This window comes from Cervus elaphus, chromosome 30 (genome assembly GCF_910594005.1).
Source record: "Cervus elaphus chromosome 30, mCerEla1.1, whole genome shotgun sequence".
NCBI lineage: Eukaryota > Metazoa > Chordata > Mammalia > Artiodactyla > Cervidae > Cervus > Cervus elaphus.
This window is the reverse complement of record NC_057844.1, coordinates 71,864,437-71,881,693: the sequence shown is the minus strand read 5'-3', so window position 1 is coordinate 71,881,693 and position 17,257 is coordinate 71,864,437. Positions and strand designations below refer to the sequence as shown.

The 17,257-nt window shown below is 41.3% G+C and overlaps 1 protein-coding gene across 7 annotated transcripts in view; it reads left to right on the top strand.

The window, feature by feature from the left end:
* The window catches only part of LOC122686751 (ATP-binding cassette sub-family C member 4-like), a 2,082,459-nt gene that overhangs the window by 237,112 nt on the left and 1,828,090 nt on the right, over nt 1-17,257 (top strand). Inside the window, exon 20 of one of the 7 annotated variants that reach the window (XM_043891994.1) lies at nt 15,300-15,379. The exons of the other annotated variants lie outside the window; for them this stretch is intronic. Within the exon in view, the coding sequence (XP_043747929.1) occupies nt 15,300-15,379 (80 nt within the window). The remainder of the gene's footprint in view (nt 1-15,299; nt 15,380-17,257) is intronic. 7 annotated transcript variants of the gene reach the window in all.

The window sequence follows — 17,257 nt, the reverse complement described above, 5'->3', positions numbered from 1 at the left end:
GGAGTCTACTCAAAGTCATGTCCACTGAGTCGATGATGCCATCCAACAACTTCAACCTCTGTCATCCCCTTCTCCTCCCACCTTCAGTATTTCCCACCATCAGGGTCTTTTCAGATGAGTCAGTTCTTCGCATCAGGTGGCCAAAGTATTGGAGTTTCAGCTTCATCATCAGTCCTTCCAATGAACATCCAGAACTGACATCTTTCAGAATGGACTGGTTGGATCTCTTTGCACTCAAGGGACTTTCAAGAGTCTTCTCCAACACCACAGTTCAAAAGCATTAATTCTTCAGTGCTCAGCTTTCTTTACAGTCCAACTCTCATATCTATACATGACTACTGGAAAAACCATAGCCTTGACAAGATGGACCTTGTTGGCAAAGTAATGGCTCTGCTTTTTAATATGCTATCTAGGTTGGTCATAACTTTTCTTCCAAGGAGCAAGCGTCTTTTAATTTCATGGCTGCAGTCACCATCTGCAGTGATTTTTTGGAGCTCCCAAAATGAAGTCAACCAGTGTTTCCATTGTTTTCCCATCTATTTGCCATGAAGTGATGGGACTGGATGCTATGATCTTATTTTTCTGAATGTTAAGTTTTAAGCCAATATTTTCACTCTCCTCTTTCACTTTCTTCAAGAGCCTCTTTAGTTCTTCACTTTCTGCCGTAAGTGTGGTGTCATCTGCATATCTGAAGTTATTGATATTTGTCCTGGCAATCTTAATTCCAGCTTGTGCTTCATCCAGCCCAGCATTTCTCATGATGTACTCTGCAAATAAGTTAAATAAGCAGGGTGACAATATACAGCCTTGACATACTCCTCTCCTGATTTGGAACCAGTCTATTTTTCCATGTCCAGTTCTAAATGTTGCTTCTTGACCTGCATACAGATTTCTTAAGAGGCAGGTCAGGTCTGGTATTCCTATCTCTTGAAGAAATTTCCATAGTTTGTTGTGATCCACACAGTCAAAGGTTTTGGCATAGTCAATAAAGCAGAAGTAGATGTTTTCCTGGAACTCTCTTGATTTTTTGATTATCCAACAGATGTTGGCAATCTTGATCTCTGGTTCTTCTGCCTTTTCTAAATCCAGCTTGAACATCTGGAAGTTCATGGTTCATGCACAGGACTGTAAAGGTCAGTTTTCATTCCAATCCCAAAGAAAGGCAGTGCCAAAGAATGTTCAGACTACCACACAATTGTACTCATCTCACACACTAGCAAAGTAATGCTCAAAATTCTCCAAGCCAGAGCCATGCTCAGTAAATCTTTAATCCAACTTTCTGTTGGTGGGTGGGGATGTGTTCCCTCCCTGTTGTTTGACTTGATGCCAAACTTTAGTGAGGGTAATAAAGACAATGGTGCCCTCCTTCAAAAGGTCCAGTGCAGGCACTGCTGCACTCAGTGCCTCCAACCCTGCAGCATGCCACTGCCGACACACTCCTCTGCAAGAGACGCCTAGACCCTCATGGGCAAGTCTGGGTCAGTCTCTTGTGGGGTCATATCTCCTTTCTCCTGGGTCCTAGTGCACAGAAGGTTTTGTTTGTGCCCTCCAAGAGTCTGTTTTCCCAGTCCTGTGTAAGTTCTGGTGGCTCTATGATGGGTTTAATGACGACCTTTTCCAAGAGGTCTTATGCCTTACCCAAATCTGCTGCACCCAGAGTCCCTGCCCCTGTGGCAGGCTACAGCAGGAGACATTCAAACACTCAATCTCTGTGGGTTCTCCTGGTGTGCACAATGTTTTGTTTGAGTTCTCTGAGCACCTCTGGTGGGTATGGGGTTTGATTATAAATCAATTTAGCCCCTCCTACCATCCTGTTGGGTTTTCTCCTTTGCCCTTGGACGTGGGGTATCTTTTATTAGTGGGATCAACATTCTGCAGTTAATGGTTGTTCAGCAGCAAGTTGTAATTTTAGAGTTCTCTCAGCAGACGATGAGCACATGTCTTTCTACTCTGCCATCTTGGATATAAATAAAGAACAGAAATGGTGTGGACCTAATAGAAACAGAAGATATTAAGAAGAGGTGGCAATAATACACAGAATAAAAATACAAAAAATATCTTCATGACCCAGATAACCACTGGGTCATGATCACTCACCTAGAGTGATACATCCTGGAATACAATGTTAAGTGGACCTTAGGAAGCATCACTATGAACAAAGCTAGTGGAGGTGATGGAATTCCAGTTGAGCTATTTCAAATCCTAAATGATGATGCTCTGAAAGTGCTGCACTCAATACACCAGCAAACCTGGAAAACTCAGTAGTGGCCACAGGACTGGGAAAGGTCAGTTTTCATTCCAATCCCAAAGAAATGCAATACCAAATAATGTACAAACTATGGCACAATTGCACTCATCTCACGCACTAGCGAAATAATGCTCAAAATTCTCCAAGTGAAGCTTCAATAGTATGTGAATCATGAACTTCCAGATGTTCAAACTGAATTTAGAAAAGGCACAGGAACCAGAGATTAAGATTGCTAATATCCGTTGGATAATCAAAAAAGCAAGAGAGTTCCATAAAAATATCCACTTCTGCTTTATTGACTATGCCCAAGCCTTTGACTGTGTGGATCACAACAAACTGTGGAAAATTCTTCAAGAAATGGGAATACCATACCACCTTACCTGCCTCATGAGAAATCTTTATGCAGGTCAAGAAGCAACAGTTAAAACTGGACATGGAACAACAGGCTGGTTTCAAATTGGGAAAAGAGTACATCAAGGCTGTATATTGTCACCCTGATTATTTAACTTATATGCAGAGTACATCATGCAAAATGCTGGGCTGGATGAAGCACAAGCTGGAATCAAGATTGCCAGGACAAATATCAATAACCTCAGATAGCCAGATGACACCACCCTTATGGCAGAAAGCAAAGAAGAACAAAAGTGCCTCTTGATGAAAGTGAAAGAGGAGAGTGAAAAAGTTGGCTTAACACTCAACATTCACAAAACTAAGATCATGGCATCTGGTCCCATCACTTCATGGCAAATAGATAGGGAAACAATGAAAACAGTGAGAGACTTTATTTTGGGGAGCTCCAAAATCACTGCAGATGGTGACTGCAGCCATGAAATTAAAAGACACTTGCTCCTTGAAAGAATAGTTATGACCATCCTAGACAGCATATTAAAAAGTAGAGCCATTACTTTGCCAACAAAGATCCATCTAGTCAAGGCTATGGTTTCCAGTAGTCATGTATGGATGTGAGAGTTGGACTGTAAAGAAAGCTGAGCGCCAACGAATTGATGTTTTTGAACTATGATATTAGAGAAAACTCTTGAAAGTCCCTTGGACTGCAGGGAGATCCAACCAGTCCATCCTAAAGGAAATCAATCCTGAATATTGATTGGAAGGACTGGTGTTGAAGCTGAAACTCCAATACTTTGGCCACCTGATGCGATGAACTGACTCATTTGAAAAATCCTGATGCTGGATAAGATTGAAGGCGGGAGGAGACGGGGACGACAGAGGATGAGATGGTTGGATGGCATCACCGACTCAATGGACACGAGTTTGAGTAGACCCCAGGAGTTGGTGATGGACAGGGAGGCCTGGCATGCTGCAGTCCATGGGGTCACAAAGAGTTGTACATGACTGAGCGACTGAACTGAACTCAACTGTCAGTGCACATGACCCCCACCACAATCTTAAAGCTATTTCCCACTAGGACTCTGGTCTGAAGATTCAGATGCAAGGTTTCTGCACTTGTTTTACTATGAGCACAAGAAACTCAACACAAGGGAAAGATGTGTTAGACTTTATCTTTTACCCAGATTTTATCTTTATTTCCTGGGAATCATTCATGAACTTTGTTGGTCACAGTATGATGAATCAGACACTTCACTTTGAAACAAACTTCCCCAGGTTGGAAAACAATAGCTAAAAAAAAAAAAAAAAAAAAGATTGCTTGAAATGTCAGTAGAGATTGGAATTTGAAAACAAACCACTTATTTATAGCAGAATGGCTTGTTTTATTGATTCACTCATAATATGCTCAAGCACCTTCTATTTGATGTGCTCCAGTGAGGCACTGGTCCAGGCACTGGGGTAGCAGCAGTAATAAAATAGACAAAACCCCTGTCCTAATAATGTTGATATTCTAATTTAATTTGTGTGAATAAAAAGGAGTAAAGTGGTTGTTAGCTCCTGGAAGCAAAGAATGAAATTTAAAAAGGCAATAGTTTTACATGTAGGTAAGACAAGATTAATATAAATGTTCTTGAGACAGAAGGTATAGCTGATTTTCACTGGATCAGTGACCCCTCAATGGGTCCTTTGTCTGGAGTTGCAAATGCCACTTATGAAATCAGGTCCTGTATAGTAGAACAGAAACTTTATTCATTGACTAAAGGATAAAAGGAGAACTCATGCTCTCAAAACACCTTCTCCTCAAGGGAAGGGAGAAGTAAAGGAACTTTAATAAGTAGGAGGCGGGCTCATCACCATAGCTCTAGGAAATGGACAGAGTTTTCCAAAACAGTTGGGGTAACTGGGTCATGCACAGTCTTCCACAATCCTTTGCATGTAGCAGGAATTGTGTCTAGTGGAGTACAGATCCCTCTTGGGACTGAGATCTTAGCATGGTAATGGAGTAAAGGTCACTTTCAGACACCTCCAGTCTCATCTGTGCAGGGACATTTCTGTAGTCAGGTCAGAGCCTGTTCAGGAGAGCTGATCACTGCATCTCTCTCAAAGCACAGCTGCAAAACACTCTGTCAAATACTAGATGCTTTGGAAACAAACACAGAGGTAAATCAAGGCAAAGATCCTTTACTTCCTTCTGGGCAGGTATGGGTGACAAAGGAACATTATCAGAAATGTTCAGTTCCTTCCTTGCTGCTCAAAGTATGGTCCCTGGACTAGCAACATCAACATCACTCTGGAGTTGTTTCCAATTCAGAATCTCTGACCTCATACATGCTCCTGAGAATCTGCATTTAAGCAGATCCCTCAGAAATTCCTGTACAGATTAAAATTTGAGAAGCATTGTTCTTGTGAGTATTGACCCATTTCTGATGTAACTTCATTTGGATCCACAGGAGCCTTCCACAGATTGGTAGTTTCACCCATATGTTTATAACTCTAAGAAGACTAGCACTGGTAGACTCTGTAGTGATCAGATTAATCTTTCTAACTTCCCCCACATTGACATGTACCAAGTTGGTCACTGAGTGGATTTCATGTCTTACTTCAGTAAGAGCCACTTTTAAAATACTCATTTTACTGATTTTTGTTCTGTTTTTTGTAAGAGTCCAGAAGCACAGAAGACTTCAAATCTTAAACCAAAAAAGGTTAAAAAGCCACTGGGTTTATGACCACCAACACCTGGAAGTTTACATTTTGTTATAGATGGTGTATGAAATATGGTCCATGTTTACAAAAGGTATATAATCTTGATGTGAATTCAAGTCTATTACATGTGAAACATTGTTAAAACACTAAATAGATTATACCATGATATATTCTGAGAATAGACCAGGACCTCTGGTGGAATCTGGAAGAATGCAGAAATAATCCTCATCAAACAAAGTGTCAGAAAAAAACTATGTCTTTAAACATAAGAACTGTATATGCCTTTGCTGGGAGCATGTGGAGTCTTCTTTTAGGCCCTACTTGGTTGCAGAGTCTCTTCCATCCTCAGCTCTAAACATAAAGATGGAGGGTGGAGGCAGGTGGTGGCAACAGCAAAATATATCAACTGAAAGTACAGTGTTACAAAAGTGTTTTTAAAAAATAGTAGGTTGGTGGAGGTTGGAGTGTATTTTAGATAACTGAAAGTAGCCCCAAAGGACATTACCGTGTTTAAAAAGTGATCAAACCAAAGGTGGGGGGGAACACAATGAGACCACTGATACTCAAAATATTAGATCTGAGTTTCAATAAAAGACGTATTTCTGCTGTCTTTTAAGATGACAAAACTCTGTAGTCCTCATGAAAAAAGGTTCTCACTAATAGTTTCTTCCTAAGTAGTAATTTGAAAATTTAACTTTACAAGAATGTCTCATTTCTCCAACTAATTTTAGCATGCAGTCTTTTGTTGTACCTGTTGTGACTGTTTTAGTCAAGGCTTTTGGGTTGCTAATGGCAGAATCTACCCAAGTTAGTTCAGAGGATGAGGGCTTGATGGAAAGGAAATGGGCATCTTGATGCTGACTTTCCTGGAACTGAGCTGGGAACTGGGGTCCTCATGGAAGCTGGGTTCATTCTCATAGGATGCAAGCATGTTCTTGAGCCCCTTTGCCTCTCATCTTCACTGAGTGTGGCAGGTCTGCTTCACTTTCCTGCTTCTCTCCTGGCCTCATAGTTCTTAGGAGGGGAAATCAGAATGACTTGGTGGCTAGTTAGTGGTTAGCTTCCCCTGGGCATTTTTGGCCCATTAGCTGTGGCCAGGGCTGTGGAGGGTTCCTGACAGGCCAGCACCATTATTCCAAGCTTGTCCACTAAAGATAAAGGAGTTTAAGTGAGTGGCAGATTTCTGGGAGCTACATTTGTCAGCAAGAGTTTGGGGAGGGGAAAAGGGCTAAGGCTGAGATCTGGACAGACAGGGTAGGGACTGGGGACCTTCTTAGTGGGTGAATAGAGGAGAGAGGAGGGTCTCTTATCAGAATAAGGGTACACAATCAAAAGTGATGAGAGGGAGGTAAGATGGGTACTATCCCTAGTGAAAATAACAGGCAGCAAAGAATAGTGCAGGAAGTTGCCCTGAAAAGTGAGATTTCCTTGTCTCCTCTGTCTGCTGGATGGAAATCCCAGGATGGCTTGGCAGTAGCACCCACCTCATGGTGAAATATTGTATGCTTAATACTATAGCATCATCCTGAGCAAGGTGGGACCTTGTCTCCTCCATCATCAGTAGCTTGGTCTACAAAGGGGTTTGAACATTTCTATTTGGTACAGAACCCCTTCTTGAAATGCCATCTCTAAATGAACATCCAGATGAATGTAAAGGGCTCTGTTTGGAGGGGATGGGCAGTAAGGCAGACAGGTGGAGTGTCTTATCCTCCACTTCCTCTTCTTCTTCATCTTCCAAGGCAACTCTGTAGCATCTCAAATGCTTCCCAGGACAAAGTTTGGGAAGACTAGGCCTGGTGACCTTTCATGCCCCTCAAAGTTCTAAAATCCTGTAAGGATAATATGAATAACACCTTTCACATGTGTTACTTCATAATATAAATCGTACTTGCATATGCATGATCTCTTTTATCTTCATCTTTTATCCTGTGATTGTCATAATCTCCCTTTTACAGATAAGGGATTTGCCTCTCAGTGGAGGTTGAATGAGTTGCCTAAAGACCTCTTGCTGCTGAAAGCCAGAGGAGGACCATGACTTGGTGGTTTTTCACTAGTGGTTTTCTATTAATCCTTTCTGTTACTCTATCAGTTTTGTAACCTTTGTTGAGCAGCCTATTGATGACACCGAAAACAAAGAAAATATGAAGCTCCCAGACTTCTGTAGCTAGAGCTCCTATTCTCAGGTTCATCCAAGCTGAATTAGTTTATGTAGAATGATACAACTCTGGCCCACCTCCCTTAGTGGCTCTCTCATGCACAGAGGAATCCTTTTGAGCCTGAATACCATCTCCGGGCTCTACTTGACACTGTCTTCTTTTGGACCAGTTTTGTTCCATGCCCTTGCATGGCGTGTTTGCTGTGCCTCTTAGGAGAGATCATGCTCCTTTTTCTTTAAAGCATTGCTTGGATTAGATCCTGCTTCTCACCAGGAGAGTGAATCTTTTACTGTCCTCCCCACCCAGCACCTCTACACTCCACTGGATTCAAAGCCTGAGCTCAACCCAGCACTCCTGGCTTCTGACTCGCTGTTCAGTTCAGTTCAGTAACTCAGTCATGTCCGACTCTTTGTGACCACATGGACTGCAGCATGCCAGGCCTCCCTGTTGATACCCAACTACCAGAGTTTACTCAAACTCATGTCCATTGAGTCGGTGATGCCATCCAACCATCTCATCCTCTGTCGTCCCCTTCTCCTCCCGCCTTCAATCTTTCACAGCATTAGGGTCTTTTCAGATGAGTCAGTTCTTCACATCAGGTGGCCAAAGTATTGGAGTTTCAGCTTCAGCATCAGTCCTTCCAATGAATATTCAGGACTGATTTCCTTTAGGATGGACTGGTTGGAGCTCCTTGCAGTCCAAGGGACTCTCAAGAGTCTTCTCTAACACCACAGTTTAAAAGCATCAATTCATTGGTGCTCAGCTTTCTTTACAGTCCAACTCTCACATCCATGCATGACCACTGGAAAAACCATAGCTTTGACTAGATGGATCTTTGTTGGCAAAGTAATGGCTCTGCTTTTTAATATGCTGTCTAGGTTGGTCATAATTTTTTCTTCCAAGGAACAAGTGTCTTTTAATTTCATAGCTGTAGTCCCCATCTGCAATGATTTTGAAGCCCCCCAAAATAAGGTCAGCCACTGTGTCCACTGTTTCCCCATATATTTGCCATGAAGTGATGGGACTGAATGCCATGATCTTAGTTTTCTGAATGTTGAGTTTTAAGCCAGCTTTTTCACCCTCTTTTTTCACTTTCATCAAGAGACTCTTTATTCTTCTTCACTTTCTGCTATATGTGTTGTGTCTTCTGCATATCTGAGGTTATTGATATTTGTCCCGGCAATCTTGATTCCAGCTTGTGCTTCTTCCAGCCCAGCATTTTGCATGATGTACTCTGTATAAAAGTCAAATAAGCAGGGTGACAATATACAGCCTTGAGTACTCCTTTCCCAATTTGGAACCAGTCTATTGTTCCATGTCCAGTTCTAGCTGTTGCTTCCTGACTTGCATACAGATTTCTCAAGGGGCATGTCAGGTGGTCTGGTATTCCCATCTCTTGAAGAATTTTCCACAGTTTGTTGTGATCCACACAGTCAAAGGCTTTGGCATAGTCAATAAAGCAGATGTTTTTCTGGAACTCTCTTGCTTTTTCTATGATACAACAGATTTTGGCAATTTGATTCCTCTTCCTTTTCTTAATCCAGCTTGAACATCTGGAAATTCATGATTCACATACTGTTGAAGCCTGACTTGGAGAATTTTGAGCATTACTTTACTAGTGTGTGAGATGAGTGCAATTGTGTGGTAGTTTGAGCATTCTTGGCATTGCCTTTCTTTGGTATTGAAATGAAAACTGACCTTTTCCAGTCCTGTGGCCACTGTTAAGTTTCCCAAATTTGCTAGCATATTGAGTTCAGCACTTTCAGAGCATCATGTTTTAGGGTTTGAAATAGCTCAACTGTAATTCCATCACCTCCACTAGCTTTGTTCATAGTGATGCTTCCTAAGGCCAGCTTGACTTCACATTCCAGGATATCTGGCTCTAAGTGAGTGATCACATCATCGTGATTATTTGGGTCGTGAAGATCTTTTTTGTACAGTTCTTCTGTGTATTCTTGCCACCTCTTCTTAATATCTTCTGCTTTTTTAGGTCCATTCCATTTCTGTCCTTTATTGTGCCCATCTTTGCATGAAATGTTCCCTTGGTATCTCTAATTTTCTTGAAGATATCGCTGCTGCTGCTGCTGCTAAGTCACTTCAGTCGTGTCCGACTCTGTGTGACCCCATAGATGTCAGCCCACCAGGCTCCCCCTTCTCTGGGATTCTCCAGGCAAGTCTTTCCTATTCTATTGCTTTCCTTTATTTCTTTGCACTGATCACTGAGGAAGGCTTTCTTATCTCTCCTTGCTATTCTTTGGAACTCTGCATTCAAACGGGTATATCTTTCCTTTTCCCCTTTGCCTTCTACTTCTCTTCTTTTCTCAGCTATTTGTAAGGCCTCCTCCGACAACCATTTTGCCTTTTTGTATTTCTTTTTCTTGGGGATGGCTTTGATTCCTGCCTCATGAAAATGTCACGAACCTCTGTCCATAGTTCTTCAGTCACTCTATCAGATCTAATCCTTTGAATCTATTTGTCACTTCCACTGTATAATCGTAAGGGATATGATTGAGGTCATACATGAATAGTCTTGTGGTTTTCCCTACTTTTTTCAAGTTAAATCTGAATTTGGCAGTAAGGCATTCATGATCTGAACCACAGTCAGCTCCCAATCTTGTTTTTGCTGACTATATAGAGCTTCTCCATATTTGGCTGCAAAGAATCATAATCAATCTGATTCTGGTATTGACCATCTGCTGATGTCTGTGTATAGAGTCTTCTCTTGTGTTGTTGGAAGAGGGTGTTTTCCTCTGACCAGTGCATTCTCTGGCGTAACTCTCCTCCACGAGGGAGAAGGGAATGGCAAACCACTTCAGTATTCTTCCCTTGAGAACCCCATGAACAGTATGAAAAGGCAAAAAGATAGGACACTGAAAGATGAACTCTCCAGGTTGGTAGATGCCCAATATGCTACTGGAGATCAGTGGAGAAATAACTCCGGAAAGAATGAAGAGATGGAGCAAAAACAATACCCAGGTGCGGATGTGACTGGTGATGGAAGTAAAGTCCTATGCCATAAAGAGCCATATTGTATAGGAACCTGGAATATTAGGTCCATGAATCAAGGCAAATTGGAAGTGGCCAAACAGGAGATGGCAAGGGTGAACATTGACATTTTAGCAATAAGCGAACTAAAATGGACTAGAATGGGTGAATTTAACTCAGATGACCATTATATCTACTACTGAGGGCAAGAATCCCTTAGAAGAAATGGAGACGGAGTAGCCATCATAGTGAACAAGACAGTCCAAAATGCAGTACTTGGATGCAATCTCAAAAATGACAGAATGATCTCTGTTCATTTCCAAGGCAAACCGTTCAATATCATAGTAACTCAAGTCTCTGCCCCAACCAGTAATGCTGAAGAAGTTGAAGTTGAACAGTTCTATGAAGTTCTACAAGACCTTCTACAACTAGCACCCAAAAAAAGATGTCCTTTTCATTATAGGGAATTGGAGTGCAAAAATAGGAAGTGAAGAAATACCTGGAGTAATAGGCAAATTGGGTCTTGGAGTACAGAATGAAGCAGGGCAAAGGTTAGTAGAATTTTGCCAAGAGAATGCACTGGTCCTAGCAAACACCGTCTTCTGTCTCTCTGTAGGGCTATCAAACCAATGATTGTTTCTTAGCAAAAGAATTAGGTTCAGGAACCATTAATGAAGCTAACCATGAGCATATATGAAGAAGTTCACAATATTGAAGAGTCACAGAACAGTTGTGCTATTGCCCTCAAGATCAGGTGTGGCGTGGCCTGATATGGGGTCTTTTTTGCTGATGCCTAAGACCTCTTCTTTGGTTAAAAAATGGAGCTCAGAAAGACACATGCTATTTCATTGGTGAACCTCAGAAACCTTGGCACCTTAAGCTAAGTGAAAGAAGCCTGACTCAGAGACCCCGTATTTTACAATTCCATTTGGATGTCATGTCTTGAAAAGGCAAAGTTATAGAGAAAGAAAGTAGATTAGTGTTTATATGAGGCTGGAAGGGGGACTAGGGAGTCACTGTAAATGGCAGGAGGGCTCTTAATTGGTGCATAAAAATGTTTTAAAATTGATTTTTGGTGATGGCTGCGTCACTCAGTAAAATTACTAAAATTCATTGAATTGTACACCTGAAGTGGTGCATTCTACGAGCTGTTAAATACATCTCAATAGAAATACATCTTGATATTTTATGATATATAAATATACCATTTTTGTTGCTTAAAGAAAAAGATAGGGCCAAGACCAGATGTGGGAACTTCCATGTTTTAAATTACAATTTGATATTAAGTAAACTGAGGCATCCTAGGTGTGAGTCAGATTTCAGAATTTTAGAGGTGACTGAGTCCAGCTTAGAGTATAGGCTCAGTTCTTAAAATACAATCATCATGAATTTGTATTTTGACAAGTTCAGTGTCATCTTTCATGATATTCTATCTTGTGGACAAGACAGAAAAATGTGAACCCAGAGCAGTTAGGAGGACCCTGATTGGTTCTTGGATATCATGGTCTTCAGTGAAGGGGGACTCCCCCTCCTCCCTCTCATCCCTTATTCTTCCTCCCCCTTCTTCCCTCTCTACTTTACATTTTTAAGCAAGTAATAAACAGTGTATACAAATAAAGAACATACAGAAAAAATAAAAATTGTGCATAATACATTATAGCCTTGTTTCAGACTTGTTCAGGTTGTTTTCTACTAATGACTTTATAAATATGCTACATTCAACAGTTTGATGCACTTACTGACTCCTGGGGATACATTCGCAGGCATGGAGTTTCTGGGTCAGAAGGGATGCACTCTTAGAGTAGTTTACATGTATTATTCATTTGTTCACAAAAATCTGCCTGTGCAGTACAGATGGAAGTGATGTGTCCAAAATGTGATCTGGCCTATAATTTGACAACCACAGAATTGCCTGTGATTGTCAGCTTTGTGACTGGCTATGCAGAATAGGAGAGGTGGTGATACCACTTTACCCTGAGGTAATGAAGCAAGACTTGGGCCCAAGGTATGAACTGAGATTGACCCTCTGAGTCTGGTCAAGAGGCCACAGCCAATATAGGACCATGCCTTATGAGGGATCACTGAAGCACCAAGGTATAGTTGCTGGAGAAGATATGATTCACTTCCTTTAAGGAGTTGAAAGGCTATCCTATCGAGAGAAATTAGGTTCACCTTGTGTGGTGACAAGGGCAGAATACGTAACAGAGGCTGGATGTTCCAGGAAGACAAGATTCAGTTTAATGTGAGAAAGCCCTAACAGAACAGTCTAAAAATGGATTATAGTCCCCTTGTTTTTGTGAATCCCCCTTCCCTCTACATCCCTGGAGATCTTCCAGCAGAGGCCTCATGTTGTTTGGATGAAGAGTCATGGCATGTGTATGAAGGGAGTTAATGATAGATATTTAATATTTCATTTGGAGACTTCTGAGAAAACTTTTATTACTACAAGGCTGTAAACTTGAAATCACAGTTCTAGTTACAATGTGCTCAGTTGTATCCAACTCCCTGTGACCCCATGGACTGTAGCTTGCCAGGCTTCTCTCTCTATTGAATTTTTTTAGGCAGGAATACTGGAGTGGGTTGGCATTTACTCCTCCAGAGGATCTTCCCAACCCAAGGATTGAACCTGTGTCTCCTGCTTCTCCCTACATTGGCAGGCAGATTCTTTACCACTGAGCCACCTGGGAAGCCTAGTCTATCTCAAAGCCCAAGGAAATATTCTGCAAACACCGTATATTCTTTTAATGTTTCTTAGAGCAAGGAAGAAACTGTTGAACTTCTGATGGCACATTTTTTACACTCAGCTCACTGGTGAATAAGTTTAGTTTTTTGACAGTCTTTGATAGTTCAGTTTTTGTAGTCACTGTGTGAGGAGCTGGTTTTTCTCATTGTTTTTGTTCTTGTATTTTATACTCTTTACCAAACCTGGGTCTCTCAGACCTTAAGGTTCTCACATCTGGTGAAAGTTAAAGAGGTAGTTTTCACATACTATTCACCTCTGAACAGCCTTTTCATCTTAAAAAATTTCAATACTGCTTTCAACACTTTCTAGGCCAAATCGTACTTGTAGTGTTTCTGAATCTTGCCAATGTTAACAAGTTGCATTTTTCCATCAGAGAAATTACAAGCATTTAAACTATTCCTTTAACATTTTTGACATATTTTCTTCATTTCAGTATTGCTACTTCGAGAAGTTTAAAAATGACTGGGGAGGGGGATCACAAAATTCATAAGAAATGTGCAAAAATTTGCCATCTGATTTTAATGTTTCTGAAGCACAACAGATTAAATAATAATGCAACTTTCTTGCCCCTCAGAGCTTGGTCTGGGAAATAGGGCATCACCTGGCAGCTTGGAGGAAATACAGTCTCTCTAGCTCCCCCAGCACTCCTGAAGCAGAATCTGCATTTTAACAAGTGGACCCTCCTGCAGCACCTGGTGGACTTTCCCAGGTGATGTGACGCTGCAGAACCTGGGGCTCAGAATCATCATCTCCTGGTTATTCACCTGGCATCATGACTGGGTTCTTTCACCTGCATAAACCCCTTTAATCCCAAGACTCACCCTCTAAAGCGAAGCTAGTCTAGAGGCTCAGAGAGGTTGTCACTGGGTCTGAAAAAGTGTCACTGGAAGACAGTTTCTGCATCTATATTTCCTAAGCCGAAGACAGGAAAACTGAAACATAAGCTATAATGATCAGGCCTAGCCAAGGGCAAAAGCTTCTGGTGGCTCCAGCTCATGGCGTGGGCACATCCTGTGCTTCTGGTGAGCCAGCACCTTGTGGAGGACAGCAGAGCCACACATCCAGATGGCAGAAACTCAGGCCCCAGCGTCTTGTCATTCATGGTCCAGCTGTGGCTTGTACAGGTCTCGGGAAGAAGTCACCTCTGACAGAGGTCAGGAAGAGCAGGTAGAGGTCCCAAGTCTCAGCTGCAGGCTGGCTTCCTAGAGCCTCAATTATTAAAGAAGTTCAGGGGTCTGAATAACAGGAGATGTTCAGGAGTTGCTTCACCAAAATCATCTGTGTGTGTGTAGTTTCAATATCTTTAAATTTGATCATTAAAGGACTAGATATTCATTAGAAATTAGTTCTAATCTTCCAATCTTGTAGCCTTTAGGATATAGTTTTTGTGGATTCTGAGAAGGGAAATAAAGTGAATAATGATAAGTGATCTTTAGTCATTATGTAATTTTCCTGCCATTTTCCTGCTTGCATCCATCTGGTCTTCTTGGATGCTTAAGCATGAGTCTGTGCTTGTCATACCTGATACACCTATGAACATAATGACATTACCATGATAGTAAACTCACAACATGAAGATGACAGGAATCTGAAATTTCCCAAAATATGAGTTGATGTGAATCATTTTGTGAGAAACAAATTAGAGAGGTTATAATTACATTTATTTAAAAAGTATCACTTAGCAAAATTTATTTTGATAACCAAAGCAAAATTAGTGTAACAATTAGGATTAACTGAAGCATTTTGCCAGTGTTTATTTACTGAGTTAGCACTTGAAGTAAGTCTTAGATAGTATGGATCTAAAAGGAGAGAACATTCTTAAATACAACAACTCTTCCTAATGCTGCCACAAGATTTTCCCCCATTCTTCTAAAAAGCAGGGCTCAATTTCAACTCCCCACCTACTGCCATTTGGTGGAATTTTGTTTCTCTTTAGTTATCTATCATCCTATTTTCTCTTTCTTTACCACTGACATCAGCTTATTTCATATGGATCTGTAATATACAAAATGGTATAATAGTAAATAGTTAAAAAATATTGTTTTGATTTGTTCACGAATTCTTTTAAAGGGTCTTTATGGGGAAATGAGTAATTTCTTGTGTCCTGTTCTTGCAGGAAGAATTTTGAATCGTTTCTTCAAGGACATTGGTCATATGGATGACTTGCTGCCCCTTATATTTCAAGACTTCATCCAGGTAATGTACCAGTCCTGTCAGAGTTCTCACAGAAAGAACAGAGTGCCTGTTTTTCAAGGCCTTTTCATAGGGGCAGAGGGTGGGCCTTTCAGCCGGGTGATGTGTCCTCTTACCTTCAGCAAAGGCCATGTTTGTGAGAGAAAGGTGCAACTGTGATTGGGAGGCTGAGTTAACATGAGGAGCACCTGGGGCAGGAGTGTCTACACAGTCACCTCAGGGTTGGTCTGAAGCAACAACATGCTGCGTGAGTGGTTCTCCCTCTGCCTTCCAGGTGTCTGGTGTGGATTCCCTTTACTGTGAGCATATTTCATAGCAGAAACAGTCACCTCTCATGGAAAGATAGCCTAGATGAAGTAAAGCATGTGTCGTATTACCACAGAAGCCAAGTATTTATTGCACCATTTTTTTTGACTGGGTCAGATGTGATCACTTACAAAGAAAACATTAGTAATAATAAGGTGAAAATAATACTTGATCAAGGACAATAAAGGGCAGTTATTGATGATACAAAGCTTTTAATCCAGTAATTTGATTACAGGTTTAAAGTCATCTCAGAAAATGTCTTTTTTTGGGGTTTTTTGGGGCAGTTTTTCTTTTCATGCATTGAATACTCGGTTTTAACGTATCTTAAAAAAAAAAAAAAAGAAAGGCAGAAATACCCACGGAAATACTTCTATCCAGCCTTTATTTTGTCTGTGAACTTGAGGTTCTAAGGAATGATGCTGGGTCATCTCAGCTCTGGTTTCCTCACTCAGTATCATTGCTCTCCTGGGGTGTTTTATTTGTTATTCCTGTCTGCTTTTCAGTGATTCAAGCTATGTGACTTCCTAAGTGTTTATTTTGGAAATGAAATGCATTTATAAAAAGCTTCACACAGAAATGCAGCAATGAATATCTGAATGCAAACAGCACAGCCTGTGGGCAAAGCCTTCCACTCTTTACCAATGAGAAGTAAGCTGAGACTCAGAGGCAGAGGCCTTTTACTGCAAAGATATATCTGCCTTTTTTTTTTCCTGTAAACTTATTTTATAAAGGTGTCCTGTGGGGTTTAGCTATGCTACTTATCCCCAGAAGCAGTCTTTCAGTAAAGCGGTGTCATATCTTGACAGTGATTGTTAATTACTTTGAAAAGATTTTGTGAAAGGTTCTGTTCCTTTGCTACTATAAACTAGGCCAAGTTTGGTTTTCCAAAGTTGGCTGGCCTGCTTGCTGTGTGCTTGGCACATGGTTAATTAGCCCTTATAACCAGAATCCCTCACACATTTTTGCATGACCTAGAGGGGACAGGGATAGATGCTGTCTGATTTCAGGATAAAACATTCTCAGTCATGTGAGGAGAGAAAATTTCAGTCTCACTGATCTCCAATCCCAACTCTTCCACTTGTAGTTCAATTATCTTGAAGTCTGGGACCTCCTGGTGGAGGCATCCTAAAGGTCATTGGACATGAGTATGGTGTTTGAGGGAGAGACCTGGGATGGCACCTGTGTATTCTTCACTGAGAAGGTAGTAGTTGAATCTGTGAAGATGGATAAGATTGCCCAGAGAGAGTGAGGCGTGTTTAGAGACCAAGGTCAGAAACTTATGGAAGCCTTGATATTTAGAGAGAAAGCTGAGAGAGGAGGCAGGCAGAGGAGACAGACAATGAACAGCAAGTAAAGAGAGAAGGAGACAGGGTGATGACCTGATGAAGAACAGGTCTGTTCGGTGCAAATGAGAAGGTGAGTCCACAGAGAGTTGTTGGTTGATTTGGAATCAGGAGGTGTTGGTGACCTGAGAAGCAGGTTTCAGATGTAAGGAAGCCAGAGTACAATGGGCTGCAAATCCAGGATGCCTGGAGGGAGTTAAGGTGAAGACAGGCTACTCCTGGAAGGAGTTTG